Source organism: Coregonus lavaretus (assembly GCF_964263955.1).
Source record: "Coregonus lavaretus genome assembly, chromosome: 3".
Lineage (NCBI taxonomy): Eukaryota > Metazoa > Chordata > Actinopteri > Salmoniformes > Salmonidae > Coregonus > Coregonus lavaretus.
Genome location: NC_139990.1, coordinates 50715916 through 50733358, shown reverse-complemented (window position 1 = coordinate 50733358; position 17443 = coordinate 50715916). Strand labels below are relative to the sequence as shown.

The 17443-nt window shown below is 41.2% G+C and overlaps 1 protein-coding gene and 1 long non-coding RNA gene across 6 annotated transcripts in view; both read left to right on the top strand.

The window, feature by feature from the left end:
- LOC311125934 (folliculin-like) overlaps positions 1-10334 on the top strand; it is a 31971-nt gene extending 21637 nt beyond the window's left edge. For 2 of the 5 annotated variants that reach the window (XR_014612925.1, XR_014612926.1), the window contains exons 11-13: positions 9260-9362; positions 9719-9998; positions 10166-10334. Coding sequence is in view for 2 of the 5 variants with exons in the window: in XM_084158455.1 (XP_084014581.1) it covers positions 9260-9362; positions 9719-9926 (311 nt within the window). In the remaining 3 variants the exon portion in view is untranslated. Of the gene's footprint in view, positions 1-9259; positions 9363-9718 lie in introns of all 5 variants that reach the window. The other 3 variants (XR_014612924.1, XM_084158455.1, XM_084158456.1) reach the window with 3 other exon arrangements.
- Positions 10335-13177: 2843 nt separating this feature from the next.
- LOC311112854 lies at positions 13178-16717 on the top strand. Its single transcript, XR_014610924.1, has 5 exons — positions 13178-13727; positions 14052-14161; positions 14333-14404; positions 14872-15009; positions 15782-16717. It is a non-coding gene; the product is annotated as an uncharacterized lncRNA (long non-coding RNA).
- Positions 16718-17443: the final 726 nt, after the last annotated feature.

Here is a 17443-nt window from a genome sequence, read left to right as displayed (position 1 = left end):
GCTGCAAAGCTCCACAGCGGAGATTGGAGTATCTGTCCATAGGACCACTTTAAGCCGTACACGCCACAGAGCTGGGCTTTACCGAAGAGTGGCCAGAAAAAAACCATTGCTTAAAGAAAAAAATAAGCAAACACGTTTGGTGTTCGCCAAAAGGATTGTGGGAGACTCCCCCAAACATATGGAAGAAGGTACTCTGCTCAGATGAGACTAAAATTGAGCTTTTTGGCCATCAAGGAAAACGCTATGTCTGGTGCAAACCCAACACCTCTCTTCACCCCGAGAACACCACAGTGAAGCATGGTGGTGGCAGCATCATGCTGTGGGATGTTTTTCATCGGCAGGGACTGGGAAACTGTCAGAATTGAAGGAATGATGGATGGCACTAAATACAGGGAAATTCTTGAGGGAAACCCGTTTGTCTTCGAGAGATTTGAGACTGGGACAGAGGTTCACCCTTCCAGCAGGACAATGACCCTAAGCCATACAATCCTCTGGCTTTATTCATTGAGAACGTTCTAAAACAAAATGGTCGTACAATATTTTTATATGCACATGTCAGAGAATCCTTCCCCTCTTTAGGCGGGCTGTAGTTTTCCACTGGAAAACTGCTTTCCTGACCATCATGTCACACACATACACACACTGTTCTTTTCTTTTCCTACTCCTTGCTCGGGCAGGCTGCAAACTTCAGTTATCGCATTCTCGCAATATCCTGCAAGCCTTCTACTCCCCCTCCCCGTATGTTTTGGGAACCAGTCTATACTCTGTTGCTGGGATATAAACACATTTAATTAATTCTCTAAGCTCTAGTATACTAATTAGCCATACATTATTAGTTTAACTGAGGGTGTAACATTTTAGTCATATCTTACTCACACATTTCTTTTATCAATCCACCCTTTGACAAAATTACACCAACACATTTAAACTACATTCTATATAAAATGAAACACACAACCAGGCATACAAGTTGATTTGCATATAAAAACATAAAAAATTGTCTAATTCAATAAAGGTTCGTCAGGGTTACCCCATGATTAAAAGCGTAACGTTACTCTTTAGCAATGGTACCTAACCTGTTTACCCACTATCTGGAAACAACAGTCTAAGCCTATAGTGAATAACATTTGCTTCATCACATCCTGCAATATTGATGAATTAGTACATCACACTTAAAACAAGACTTTAATACACAAAAGATCATTACAATAAATTTTAAACTAGAGATTTATAGTTCTAGGTTAACATCCAGTCTCAAACTATCTGAATCGTCGTCGTCCTCCACCAAGCCTGGTGGATCATATTCTTCATTCCTTAGGTCGGAGTCCGGGATTGGGCCGTATATCACCATCTGCTGTGATACTGCAAACTCCAACGCCTTGCTCACCAACCCTCGGACACAGGGAATAAGACAACATCCACAAAGAACAAGCATACCCATAGACGCGATTGCAGCGCCTAAAATAGTTACAACAATAGTTTTCCATTTACCAAACATTTGATCAAACCAACCAGTCATTGATGTATTCACCCCCCAGTTCTCAGCCCATTCTTTAATTAATGCAGTGAGACTTGCCAGCGCTCTAGTTACTGTACCATCTGGGGCTGTATTGTTGGGGATAAACATACAACAATGACCTCCCACCATCTTGCAAATCCGCCCTTATCTGCTAAAATCATTTCGAGAACCAAACTATTCTGCAGGTCATGAGTGAGGTGGCGGATAGTTGGCTTGAGATTCTCTTCACTGCATCCCCTGTCTAATTAACGAACCTTTGTAGATGTAATTAATCCAGTCAACATTTTTATAAATTGTAACCCACCAGAAAAACGTTGTTGTAAACCCTTCTCCAATTTGATCTGTGATTTGCATTACTTTGGTGTCTATAACATTGATAATCTCTGGGGTTCATGGTGAATTGGGGTGCCTTAGTATTATCCTTTTTAAGAGTGGTTATTTTAATATCAGAACAATTAGGTGAGGTTTGGTTTTATCCCAAATCTATCACACAAGAGAATATGGTCTGAGGCATAGGTGCAGTTACAAGGGTTGGCCTACCTGTTGAACAGGCATAACAATTAGTTTGACCCAACACCCTAGCTGTGTAGTTCATCCACCTTACCCAGAAGTTCTCATTTGAAATTCCTTCTACTTCTCCTTGGTTCATTTCCTGCAAGAGGAAATATTCTACCCTTGGTGGTTTAGTGCTATTTAGGATTCCTTCTGAGGGCCTTCCAAGGGGTATTAAACTAGTTTTTTGGTACCTCTGGTGATAACATTGGATCTACCTGCTGATCTGTCTCGGAGGTGGAAGATTCATTTTTCTCCTGAAAAATGAACCTCAAACATATCTGCCCCGAAATCATCAACACAGGCCCAATAGTTCCTTGCTATGTCATCTTGCATAATTGACTTTACCGTTATCACCAGTTCCGTTTTACATTTATCATGGGTTTGTTTAATTCCCCATCGGTGTACTGCATCCATTCCATTCTCATAGTATGTTCCCCAGGTATGTTTAAACACCCTTGCCCAAGGACATGAGTGTTCCCCAGTGCAAATGTATTTACCATACCTTCTAGGACCTAACTTTCATGTACACGCCTCCTTCTTACCAAAGCCCCCAAAACCTCCTATCTCTTCATGGGAGAAGTCGAATGGTATCTTGAATCCCCCATCTTGTCCTAAACTGACTTTAACTATTAAAATAATCATTCCCCCAATAGTCTTTCTTGGTTTCAGTATTTCTACGAGATCGAATCAGTGCATCATTTCCCTGTTTAGGTTGACCTGGATTAATCCATAATATGGTTAACATGATGATGCAGCTCAGAGTCCCCCAAAATCCCAAAAACCGCCATCCCAATCCTGTCCCTGACCCACCTGCCTGGTACTTCCCCATACCCACACCTCTATAAACACCCCACAGTGATGAAAGATCGGGGTAGGTTTTCTTCGTTAACAGAGTTTACCCCCGAACCCTAGTGGGTCAGTTCTTCTCTTTAACTCTGTGTGTGTGTGTGTGTGTTCAACGGTGCTGGTATGTGGGCCTAACTTTTTGCAGTGGGTAACGTTGACCCAAGTGGCTCTCTCAGGTATTGTTATAGCGAAGGCAGTTACCAATAGGACTTGGTATGGTCCCTCCCAGCGTGACTGCTTTCAATCCTTTTTCCTCAACGATTGGATCCACACCCAGTCTCCAGGTTATACTATGAATCACCTTCTCCTTTAATTCTCCTGTAGGACACATTCTTAGACATACGGTTAACGAACAATTATCTCATGTGTTCTGCTAGTGTATTCTCTAGTTCTATGTCTGCCTGTCTGGTCCTGCCAACTGTGGCATTCTGTAAGGTCTTCCAAACACTTTCTCAAAGGGGGATAACCCATCTTTATCTGGGGTTACTCTAAATTTCTTCCCTTCACTCCGTGATAACTCTATAAAATCCATTTCCAATTGCTGGAAAGGGTACTTAGCCGGAGGATACTCACCCTGAGGTACCCTTTGTCTGCCCTGGTGATTATTTTGAGCACAGATAACATATCTTGAACAAACGTTTATTTATTTATTTATAATTAGTAATCCCATATGCAACAAAGTGTTGTCTAATCTGCTCTACCATCCATCCCTCCTTTTGACACATGTCACTGCCCATGTGTCAATATTACCACATACCTAAACAATCACTTAGGTAATATTGGTAATTTATCATCCAATTGCCATCCCTTATTTATTTTTGAGACTGTCCCTTGCTTCTTTATTGCTCCTATCTTCCTGATCTCATTACTAAATAAATGATCTAGGTAATAGTTGTTTCGCATTAGATTGTGCCTTCCTCTGATTACTGCAGCTCATTGCATTAATTTAGTTTCAAATACCAACTTGTTGTTTATTAAAGCATAATAAAAATGAAATTTAAATGACAACATTTGATAATACCTCAACTTACTTCTATCCCGTAAAAGTAATCCAAGATTAGTAAAATTTACTAGCAACAGGTATCCCTCATTCAGGGAAAGCTCTCTCTCTCTTCTGTTGTTTTATGGTTCAAATCATATATATTATTACCAAATTATATCTTAAAGTCCTCCTCTCATGCCTTTAGAATGACCAGTGTGGATGATTAATTAACACCAGAAAGTCAAAACAGAGTTCAGAGGCAATTGAAATTATTCAACGAACTGTTCCATCCCATATCATACTAAACATTACCATCATTCTAAATATTTCAAAAATGTTACTTATCCCAAGTGTTCATTAAGTCCTCATTACATTTATTCTCATAAGAAATCATGTATACCCTAAATTGGCTTTGTACAATATTATATTAATTATGTCTCACCCATGACGTATGTCGACGTTTGGGTGAGCAAGTTAATATATAATTATTATTCCAAATATTATTTTATGAAGTCTCTAGCCTCTAATTCAACACAAAACCCCATCATCAAATGTACTCCCAGCAGAATTTAAAAAACAAAACAGACTGTGATTTCCAGGACACTGCCCCTTTGTTTCTGGCCTCACTATCTCCCCGAGAGTTGGCCCTCCCTCAAGGTCCCTCCCAATCTGCTCTTGGTAAACTGCAAACCTTTTATTGCTTCTGGTTTCATAGGGTATTGCTTCTGATATGGCCTATGATTAGATTTGGGTATCACCTGTACTGGAATTACCCCTTTTATTAATCCTACGTCTGCTGGACCCCGGGACCACAAATGCTCTGGAACTTCTTTTAAGTCTGACTCCTGTTGTTCTGTCAACAGGTATTCCTCTCCTCAGTATCTGGTATTCTCATCTAAATGTACTCCGGGAACTGAATTGGCTCTCCAATTCAATTTCCGACGATACCTATCTGTGGATGGGCTGTGTTGATCTCCACTCATAATATTGACCCAATCAGTGATCCTCTTACCCTTGGATACCCACTGGCCCATGTCTTTCCAGTCCTCTGCTGCCCTCCTTTGCTAGGGACACATGTGGGCTCCATCTTTCCCTGAACAGTCTCTGACTTTGGGGCCCTAGTTCCACATCCACTGCTGCGTGGGTGTTGTCATAGTGAAACCATTTCAAGGCTATAGTCCTTTCTGTGGTTTTAAATAATGCTTCCTCGTAGAGTGCATCTGGACCTGGGTGTTGGTTATACCAGAGAGTACAGTGTAGGTCATCGGGGGACATTTTAGTGGGGCGGGGTACTATATCATCAGCAAGTTCCATCAAGGTTCGGGGAATATCAGTTATTCCCCCCCTTAACAAATCTTGACTATACCAATAACATGGCTCCCCTTCCCCACAGACCACCATATTGTCTCTGACTATGTGTGCTTTCATTCCCCTCTCAGTGGGAATGACGGCCACATTCAGTTTAGTCATTACATCACGTCCTAGTAAATTTACCGGACACAGCTTAGATATCAGGACGGGTATGGTTGCCTCTCCTCCTGATTGGTCATGTTTTAGGGTTATTGGGGCTGATAACCTTTCAATAAATTGATGACCAGAGGCAGATCGCACTATGATTTTCTCCCCATCAATCCTGACTCCATCTGGCTTGTCTGTTGCACAGATTGCTGTCCTGCAGGCTCCCGTATCACAAAGGAATTTAATTTTCTTACCCATTACTGTCAATGTCAAATAAGGTTTCTGTTCCTGTTGAAGTGCTAAGTCAATAGTAGCTAATTCAAACACTTCACAATTTGGATCAAAGGGTTCCTTAGTCTTCCCCTCACTAGAGTCTACTCTTTCTCCCTCAAGGACTAGTCACGCCTTATCTTCCTCACGCTCAAAGCTGGGAAATAGACGTCTGTTAGGCTTCTCTCTTTTTTCTTTCTTTCCTTTTCCTTTGGGTTTGCATTGAAAATAGTTATGGCCTGTCTTACCACAGTATCTGCATGGGGCCTCACACTCTCTGGCGAAATGCCCCACTTTGTTACAGTTGAAGCACCGACCTCCCCCGCTGTAGCCTTCACTTTTCCTGTGTTCCTACTCTTTGATCGTCCTATACCCAAAACTTTGAATAATTACTTTATGGCTTTTACCAAATTCCTGAATCTCACCTTTATTTGAATTTAGATTACTTCCAACTCTCTAATAATAGTTTTTGTCACTTTCACTGAGTTGTTAGGTATTACATAATTTTTCAATTTTGCTTTTAAGGATTTATTCGATCTTTAATTAATTTCTTATATGTTTGTTCCTCAAAATAGTCAATTATAATTACTTACTTCCTCACATGACCTATTTTGGTCCCTGTTTTTGGAATTTATTCTTAGATGTGACTTTTGAGCAAATATTAAGTCTCACGCAAGATTATTGGTTAACACTACCGGCAACTTGGAGTTTGTACTTAGACAAATTACGTACCCAATTTCATGACGTGGAGTTTGTACTTAGACAAATTACGGCTCCAGTTCCATGACTTGGAGTTTGTACTAAGACAAATTACGGCTCCAGTTCCATGACTTGGAGTTTGTACTAAGACAAATTACGGCTCCAGTTTCATGACTTGGAGTTTGTACTAAGACAAATTACGGCTCCAGTTTCATGACTTGGAGTTTGTACTAAGACAAATTACGGCTCCAGTTTCATGGAATGGATAGAGTTACTGCTAATCTACAGTTGTTTGTGACTTATAATATTCTATTTCTCACACATACTATTTTAATTCCTCCTGGTGTACTTTTGACAACCCTCTTTCATATTGTCTCAACACAAGGCTATGTTCGGTAATGGCCTCTCTACCCGGAGTCTATTTCGGACCCCCCCCCCCCCTTTTTTTTTTGATCTTACACATCTTCTAAAAATGGGCTAACGGGATGTCGATCCCTTTGTGGATTATTGAGGAACCTCACTACAGCAAATTTAAACTCCATAAATCCTTACTGCAGGTTACAGTTCAATTCCCCCAAAATCCAATAAATAAAGATTACTGACCTTATTCTTGTAGCTGGGACTCAATTTGGTTGGATCTCGTCACCGTTCCTGTCGTAAACCACCACCGGCCTGGATTAACCCTCAATCTTAGAGGTCAGGACTTTATCCCACGGATCCTAGATCCGCCCGTGCACGGTTTCGGGGTTCCCTGGGACGACAGACAACGGGTGTTGAGTTCCGGCTCAAAAGACCAAGCTGTTACGTGAACTTCTATCCCAATGTTTCAAAAATGAACTTATTACTCAGTCTGTATCCCAGAGGTTGTAAATCTCTAATAATCAGACCAAGCAGCCCAGCATACAATCATCAGGCTTTATTCATTGAGAACGTTCTAAAACAAAATGGTCGTACAATATTTTTATATGCACACGTCAGAGAATCCCTCCCCTCTTTAGGCGGGCTGTAGTTTTCCACTGGAAAACTGCTCTCCTGACCATCATGTCTCACACACACACACACTGTTCTTATATTTTCCTACTCCTTGCTCGGTCAGGCTGCAAACTTCAGTTATCGCATTCTCGCAATATCCTGCAAGCCTTCCACTCCCCCTCCCTATATGTTTTGGGAACCAGTCTATACTCTGTTGCTGAGATATAAACACATTTGATTAATTCTCTAAGCTCTAGTATACTAATTAGCCATACATTATTAGTTTAACTGAGGGTGTAACATTTTAGTCATATCTTACTCACACATTTATTTTATCAATGCAAAGAGTCAATATTTGCAGTGTTGACCCTTCTTTTTCAAGACCTCTGCAATATGCCCTGGCATGCTGTCAATTAACTTCTGGGCCACATCCTGACTGATGGCAGCCCATTCTTGCATAATCAATGCTTGGTGTTTATCAGAATTTGTGGGTTTTTGTTTGTCCACCTGCCTCTTGAGGATTGACCACAAGTTCTCAATGGGATTAAGGTCTGGGGAGTTTCCTGGCCATGGACCCAAAATGTCGATGTTTTGTTCCCCGATGCCACTTAGTTATCACTTTTGCCTTATGGCAAGGTGCTCTATCATGGTTGGGAGAAGTTGCTCTCTGAGGATGTGTTGGTACCATTCTTTATTCATGGCTGTGTTCTTAGGCAAAATTGTGAGTGAGCCCACTCCCTTGGCTGAGAAGCAACTCCACACATGAATGGTCTCAGGATGCTTTACTGTTGGCATGACACAGGACTGATGGTAGCGCTCACCTTGTCTTCTCCGGACAAGCTTTTTTCCGGATGCCCCAAACAATCGGAAAGGAGATTCATCAGAGAAAATGACTTTACCCCAGTCCTCAGCAGTCCAATCCCTGTACCTTTTGCAGAATATCAGTCTGTCCCTGATGTTTTTCCTGGAGAGAAGTGGCTTCCTCACTGCCCTTCTTGACACCAGGCCATCTTCCAAATGTCTTCGCCTCACTGTGCATGCAGATGCACTCACACCTGCCTGCTGCCATTCCTGAGCAAGCTCTGCACTGGTGGTGCCCCGATCCTGCAGCTGAATCAACTTTAGGAGACGGTCCTGGCGCTTGCTGGACTTTCTTGGGCGCCCTGAAGCCTTCTTCACAACAATTGAACCTCTCCTTGAAGTTCTTGATTATCCGATAAATGGTTGATTTAGGTGCAATCTTACTAGCAGCAATATCCTTGCCTGTGAAGCCCTTTTTGTGCAAAGCAATGATGACGGCACGTGTTTCCTTGCAGGTAAGCAACGTTAACAGAGGAAGAACAATGATTTCAAGCACCACCCTCCTTTTAAAGCTTCCAGTCTGTTATTCTAACTCAATCAGCATGACAGAGTGAACTCCAGCCTTGTCCTCGTCAACACTCTCACCTGTGTTAACGAGAGAATCACTGACATGATGTCAGCTGGTCCTTTTGTGGCAGGGCTGAAATGCAGTGGAAATGTTTTTGGGGGATTAAGTTCATTTTCATGGCAAAGAGGGACTTTGCAATTAATTGCAATTCAGCTGATCACTCTTCATAACATTCTGGAGTATATGCAAATTGCCATCATAAAAACTGAGGCAGCAGACTTTGTGAAAATTAATATTTGTGTCATTCTTTTGTGTCAACTTTTGACCACAACTGTACAACATCAACATGAAGGTATACATTATACATGCCTTCTTCAAGCCGCCTCTAGTCGAAAACAATCAGGGCAAAGTTCAAAGAGATGCAATTAGTTGTGTGAAATTTCCTTCCATTAACTTTCTAGTTTCCATCTATTGCCCTGAATTTCTCTTGCTCTCTCCCTGTCTCACTTCACCTCTATCACTCCCCCGCCCTTGCTCTCTGTCCCTCTCTCCCGCCCTCTCTCTCTCTTCCCCCCCACCCCTCTCTCAGGTCCCACGTTGTTGAATAAGATCGAGGTGGCGTTGTCCAATGAGAACCTGTCAGTGGACGTGGTCTCTCACTGTCTGCTGTGTCTGAAGGAGGAGTGGATGAAGTGAGTAACAACAACCCCTCTGATAAGCAGGGCATTTCCCTAAACTTTTAAAGTTTCACTTGCTTTGCTTTTTCTAAACAGAGGTATGTAGGTCATGTGTTATGTAGGTATGCAACTGTAGATATTGGGGCATTAAACAGTCAAACAAGGCCCCCTATGAAACCCCCCAAAACCCCAGCCTGGTTACATTGGCTGTTCAGTACAGGATGATGTGGAATGCTTCATGTAGTCCAGAATCATTGGGAAATTCCAATAACTCCTCCCACCCCCTCTCCTTCACTCTTCTCTCCATACCCATCCTCCCCTTAACCCCCCCCCCCCCCCCCCCCTCCCCCTCCATCCCTTCAATTCCTTAGTAAAGTGAAGGTGCTGTTTAAGTTCTCCAAGGTGGATGGGCGAGGGAGGGAGGACACCCAGAAGGTGTTGGCCCTGCTGGGTGCCACGGGGCCTGGGGAGGAGGACAATGTCAGGCTGCTCAAGTTCTGGATGACGGGACTCAGCAAGACCTACAAGAGCCATCTGATGACCGCTGTCAGAGGAGGGGAGAGGTCCCTTAGCCAGTGAGAGAGCAGTGGAGCAGAAGATGAGAGGTAGTGGGAGAGACCATACAGCTGGAGTGAAATATACTGCATCTCAGTATAGGAGGCTGGTGGGAGGAGCTATAGGAGGGTGGGCTCATTATAATGGCTGGAATGGCATAAATGGAACAGAGTCACATATGGTTTCCATATGTTTGATGTGTTTGATACCATTCCATTCCAGCCATTACAATGAGCCCGTCCTCCTATAGCTCCTCCCACCAGCCTCCTCTGCGTGTATCTCCTACTGTATCTGGACAGACGGAGAGAGAAAGGGAAAGAAAACGACTGGGAATGAGTGAGGAATGACAGATCGACTGACTGAGGGATATGTTTTGGTCCAGGTGGTGACTTGATTAAAACTCATCCTTCACAATAAAGAACAAAAAGCCACTCCATGGGTCGGTTTCAAATTAATAATTTATTCAGATACGAATTACTTATTATTACGTTTTACATAATGTATCTGGTTTTTTATTTATAAAAAGGGAATTTTATGTCGAACTTATTATAAAAGTGTCAATAGTTTGTTAACACATTGTACAGAGATATTCAAATAAAATAACTGCTTGAGCTGAAACTGAAATATTGGTGTGATATTCATCCTTTTCCTGACTGGCACCATCTTGTGGAGAGTCATTAAATCAAAGAAGGGAGAAAAAAGCAGGAGGAGTGGGGGGGATAAACTGGTGTCCTTTGCCAACTCCCACTCACATGCTTTTTTACAATGAGTGGCTGTCAGCCAAGAAACCTCAAGTGGTGTAAAACAACAGTCCTAGGTCTTCGGGTGTCCCGCAACATAAAAACCCTTGCATAATGAGCTCTCAGTCCCTCAACATATCATTGTGTTATATTCTACCACATCAGCAGGGGCTTCTTCCCTAACGAGCTAGTAACTCATTATTAAAACTAAATAACTGCAAAGCTTTTTGTGTTTTCGCAGTTATTTGATCTCTTTCAGAAGGCTTTTGCTGAAGTCTGCAGACTTGTAAAATCCACTGGCACGAGGCTTTGATTTTATTATTTTTACTGCGTATGTATATAATGATTGTGCAAATTACTGCATATTATAACATACATTTTTGTGTGTAGTTCTACTTGTATTATAGTTCTTAAAAAGAGTGGGTGAAATTTGAGAGCTTGTTTTTTTTAGAATAAATGGAAAGTACCAGCGAATCATACTTACTTAAAGAGTTTTTCCAACACAGAACAAAGAAATCCAGTTGGTTACACATGACCCAGTCAATGTTTGATTTGATATTGTAAACTGTAGGCCAGCCCGCTGGTGGAACGTTAGGTCATATGATATAGTAGAGTAGACAATAAAACAGAAAGTTACAGACGCAGAAATATCATACCCCCGAGACATGCTAACCTCTCACGATTACAATAACATGGGAGGTTAGCATTTTTGGTGGGGTATGATATTTTTGCATCTGTAACTTTCTCAATCATCATTATTTACGATTCATTCAGGACTATCCGTAATCATGGTAGCATCCACGTTCATGTAGAAGTGTTTAGAAACATATTATATTATTATTTACAATAAAAGTGACTCCAAGTCACAAGCTTGATGTAATAATTGCATGCTAGGATTATGGGACCAAATACTAAACATTTGACTACTTTAATAGACATAATGAATTTGTCCCAATACTTTTGGTCCCCTAAAATGTGGGGTCTATGTACAAAAAGTGCTGTAGTTTCTAAACAGTTCACCCGATATGCAGAAAAAAAACTTTAAATTAAAGCTGACAGTCTTCACTTTAACCTCATAGTCATTGTATCATCCAAAGTGCTGGAGTACAGAACCAAAAGAAGAAAAAATGCTTCACTGTCCCAATAATTACAGAGGGCACTCTGGGTAGAAGCTCAGACACAGATCTAGGATCATCTTATCCTTCCCACATCCTAACCTGAACCATAAAGGAAGAATATGGTAAACTGACCTGAGATCAGGGATCATCCTACTGCCCTATGCAGAGGACCAAGGTGAAAAGGGTTAGGACTGATGGTGCCTCTGGGAGGCTGAAGAATGTTGGTCTGATGGACTGCAGAACTCTGTCTTCCTTTTCCCTTTGGACCTCTAGAACCTTCACTGTTTCTCTTGGCCCATGTTTAAAATGTAAGTGACACAAGAAGTAGTACTACAACAATTACTACGTAAAACCTGAACATGACAATGTACTAATTGATCTACTTCTGATCACCCCTCACTTTCCCAATACTAGTTTGTCATAACAAAAATATCTGGGTAGCATTTTAAATAATAAAATAGTGTACCACAAACTAAAGTGCTATCAAAATATGAGAGAGTATCAAAGCCTCGAAACTGTAGGATATTAAACTTTTCCATTTCAAATCAACTGTAATTTTTTTGTTATTAATTTATTATTGAGTTTTGAGAAGGAAAATAATCATCACTGTCATGACTATTATTGACTTTACACACTTGAATGACTTGCAAGTTATCTCAGTGAGTGTTGCAATCCCTTTTGCCTAAAAAAATACAAGATCATTCTTGATTTATGAGATTCCCTCTGTCTGGTGACTCAGCAGGATGAGTATTGCTCACTGGAGACAAGGAGGCACACACTCAGGCACACAAGCTCATGGGGGTGGGGGGGATTGAAAATACAAGGCATGACTTAAGCCTGCTGAGGCCTCATTTGGATTTGGGGGTGGGGTGCAGGCAGAGAGAGAGGCAGACCTGGCACACTGCCCACAAAATGAGGTGGAAACTGAACTGCACTTCCTAACCTCCTGCCAAATGTATGACCATATTAGAGACACATATTTCCCTCAGATTACACAGACCCACAAAGAATTCGGAAACAAATCCAATTTTGATAAACTCCCATATCTATTGAGTGAAATACCACAGTGTGCAATCACAGTAGCAAGATTTGTGACCTGTTGCCACAAGAAACGGGTAACTAGTGAAGAACAAACACCATTGTAAATACAACCCATATTTATGTTTCTTTATTTTCCCTTTTGTACTTTAACTATTTGCACATCGTTACAACACTGTATATAGCCATACTATGACATTTGAAATGTCTCTATTCCTTTGGAACTTTTGTGAGTGTAATGTTGACTGTTCATTTTTTATTGTTTATTTCACTTTTGTATATGACCTATTTCACTTCCTTTGGCAATGTAAACATATGTTTCCCATGCCAATAAAGCTCTTTGAATAGAGAGGTGAAATGACGTGGTGGGAGGGTCTGAGAGACTAAAAGGGAGCAGATAGGAAGCACTTTCACTTTCAGGCTAGCCTCTGTCTGAGCTCACACAGACAGCCTGCCCAGAGAGAGGGGGAGAGAGAGAGATAGCGGGTCCATTAGCCAATATAAAGGGTGAGAAGAGAGTGAGGTCTGTAATATACTGGGTCATTAGGGAAACAGAAAGGGAAAGAGCGAAAGCGAGGAAACGGAAAAGGCTGCTGGTTGACAGGCTGAGAGGTGGGAAAATCCAAAGTGAGAGCGCAGTGCAGATTGCGTGAGAGAGAGAAGTGGGTAAAGAGATTTGGAAAGTACCAGGGAGACAAAAGGAGGAATTCTAAAAGAGAGGTCAACGAAGCTGGAGTCTAAACCGTAGTAGAAGAAGAAAATACTGAGCTCATAGCTCTCTCTCGTTTGTGTCACACACTTGAAGGAGCCGCAGAGGAAACTTTGCCTACTCAGACCAGAGGACTTATTTGATCTGCGTATTGCATGCTTTCAACCACAGAAATGGAGAAGTGGCCTTTCTCATGAAGATAAAAGGATGTCACGATCAGGTAAGAGGAATTCAGTGATGACCTCAATTCAGAGTATGCAAAAAGTTAATTGATTTATTAGTGGATTTGTATTTGTTTAATTAATTTCACCACATTACCATTGTACTGTAATTCATATAGTGGTTCTGTAATTTAGGTTTGTAGTTCATTTGCTCAAACTATTAATTAAAGCAATAAGTTAACATGAAATCATGATGTTTCTCATTAAGCATGTGGCTGGAACCACATGGGCAGGACACAGAAATGTTCCATCCATTAACCTGCTGAATTGCTCTGTCGCTCTCCCTCGCTCTCTCTCTCTCTACTTCGATCTCTCTCACACAGTTTTACTGTTGCTATCAATATTGACAGTCCAAGGTAGTGGATGTGATGACTTTTTGAGGGGGGTTGTCAAGAATCTTCAAACCACCATTAACTCAGACCACGTTGGATTTGTGAGTTTAACATTGTGGCTATCCTGCATGCACCCTGAGTAATGACAGTGGTTTAAACAAATATGCTTTCACTTCCTAGTGGTTAAATTTTTTTGTCAATTAGATTTTTTGTCTATTGGCATAGATACTCTTGTGTATACTGTGATTCCTGAACCATTTTTTTCCTCCAAGCGTAAGGTGTTCCCTAAATACTATTGGATTTCCCATCACTACAATGACAACATGCTGTGCAACACTGATCCGGTGAGGCACCATCTATTGATTAAATGACACCATTTGAGTAAATGATTTCTTCTCATATTTTATACAAACATGTCACACTTAGGGTATCTGATATATATATATATATATATATATATATATATATATATATATATATACACTTCATTCTGATTCTCTGTTGAGCAATACGGGAGGATGGCTCGTGGCAATGGCTGGAGTGGAATGATATCAAATATACAGTATCAAACACGTGGTTTTCATGTTTTTGACGCCATTCTATTCGCTCTGTTCCAGCCATTATTATGAGCCTCCACTGGTTCCAGTACTCGAAAGTCTACCTTTGTGTTGTTGTCAGCGTTACCGGGCAGGATAATCAATAACTATGATCAGCACAATGATGATCTGCTCTGTGTTGTTCTCCGTTTATCCAAATCATCAGCGTAACCGCTGTGTCTAAAATCCTACCTCTGTCTCGGCTGTCCCTCCAGTGTTGTGTGTTTCGAGCTGCGACTGTTCTCTCTGACTCCTGGCTCCAGCTCCGCAGTCGGCTGTGGCCAGAGCACCATAGCTTCGAATTCATCTCCAACCTGATACAAGCCCTGGATGACAGGGGTATGACAAAAGGGGTACGTATACTTTACCATGTCGTGGACATAATCTAATCATAGTCGTGGGAAGTATGGGTGCTGCAGCACCCCCAGAAAAACCAGAATAAAAAAAAATATAAAATGTTATTTTTTTTTATCACAAAAGTAGTAATAATAATAATAATAATAATATGCCATTTAGCAGACGCTTTTATCCAAAGCGACTTACAGTCATGCGTGCATACATTTTTGTGTGCACTGGTCCTTTACTAGTCCTGTATTAGCGGATCGATATAGCCATCTGTAGTGCCGGCAAAACTTTCTTCCCCAAACTACTTCCCAAGGCTATGACTCAATTAGTCTATATTAACTGTTTTGGATAGAGAGAGTGTACTGTAGGTTGCCAGAGGGGGTGAACAAGTAGCAGCATGTACTCAACAGAGACTGACACAGCAGCCTTAAACATTTTGGACTAAGTACTGTAAAAATAAAACATAACTGTGCCTTGGCAAATGCAACAAAACACTATAAAGATGCCTTGTTGTTACAGTCAAAAATGACAAAAGGGCTAACGTTTTTTTTCCTGACCATGTGGCCTGACTTATAACCAGCGCATAGTTTTCCTGTTCAGGTCACCTATAATGTACGCAATGTATATAACAGAGGTTAACTCCCCAGAGAAATGGCTATCAATCAATGAAGGAGCACTTGCACTGTATGTTTATTTAATAACCACTCCTCTCCTCCCTTATCCCCTTTTCCTCTCCTCCCTTATCTCCCTTTCCTCTCTTATCACATCCCTCTCTCACAGAGATTCGAGGATCCTGACCCTTCTGTTCTTCCCTACGTCTCCTCCTCTCCGGAGGAACTTCTCAACTTCACTTCATTTGTTTTCTCCAAATGGCTGGAACTGGGGTGCTCGACCTCGGTGGACACTTGTTCCTTCCCCACTCTGGCCTCTCCTGCTGGGGAGGAAGAAAGGGCAGATCTGGAAAGTAAAAAAGTGAGGTTGTTAACCACACGTGCAGTTCACATGCAACACAGGGAGAATGGAGGGGAAACCGGGATGAAGTTATACATCACACAGCCACCAACCAATAGCAGCCCACCATCCAATGGGCTTCCTGGTTCTACTAGGAGCCTCCTGTTATGTGGACTGACCTGGATGCTACTGTACAGAAGTTGCTATAGTTACTGAAGTGGATCTCTTCAGTGGCGCACACAAAATGCAAAAAAAATAAAAATAGAATCCCTGCTTTTGAAAGAATACGTCCTTTTGTTTTTGCAATGTGTTTTGGAGCACTGGTTGGCTTTTTCTTCTCAATCTGTCCATTCTAGCTGTTCTAATGCAGTAAGCTTTGTCAATCAAGTGACTGACATGCACATTAAATTGTTGCACTGAATGTACAACTGCAGTCAAGTTTATGTATAGAATAAAAACATTTTAACTTACTGTCTGCACACCAGAGTTCTATCATCATAGCCATAAGAAACCGTTACGTACCTATACAACATACCCATACAACATAGCCATATGTATAAAAAGCCATATTCTACTCAAGCTAACTAAACACTAACAAGTGTTTTATATTGAGCAAGCTACCACACATCAACTGTTGTCCAATATTTCCGAACAAATTCATATGATGTTTACAATGTTTGTCTGTTGGTCTTCAATTAATGTTTTTATTTTTTTCAGTGAACTTTTGTACATACTGCATCTTGTAAATAAAAACCATGCAGCCGTTATGAGTTTCTCTGATGTCGTCTTGTGTAGTGATCTCTGAGTACTGACTGTTACCATCCCCAGTGTGGGGAGTATTGCTGCAGAGCTGCACTGCTGTCTGATTCTGAACAGCTATCCTTTTTCTTTGTCTTCTACAGGAAGACTTTTGTCAAAAGTAAGTTTTAGTTCAATATAATTTTTATGTCTTGATCTACATGTTATTACACATTACCTAGTAAGTAATTTGAATCAGGACTATCAGGCTGTGTTTACACAGGCAGCCCAATTCTGATCTTTTGCCCAATTATTGGCAAAAATGCTGATCTGATTGGTCAAAAGACCCATTAGTGAAAAAAATATTAGAATTAGGCTGCCTGTGTAAACGTAGCCTTACAATTTCTGTTTATTACAATTAAATCTTTGTTTAATGTGCCTTATCTGCAGTTACTGGGTAGGCCTACAACTGAGTCATTCCACTCTGGTTACTAAAGCAGTTCCAAAATAACTGAATGGCATGAAGGGCAACTCAATGTAAAGTGTTGCCTAATGGTCTATCATAGACATCAATAAGAGAATCCAATGACTTAATCTTGGCCAGAACAATGTGTCATTCTCTGCTCAGCTTCCAGGCTGATTCCTGTGAGTATCACACTGACTGAACAGTTGCAGCTGCAGAGCTGAAGAAGGGAGCTGTTGGGAATGCACTTTGGATGGAATGTAGCTTCACAACTCAATTATAGGATATCT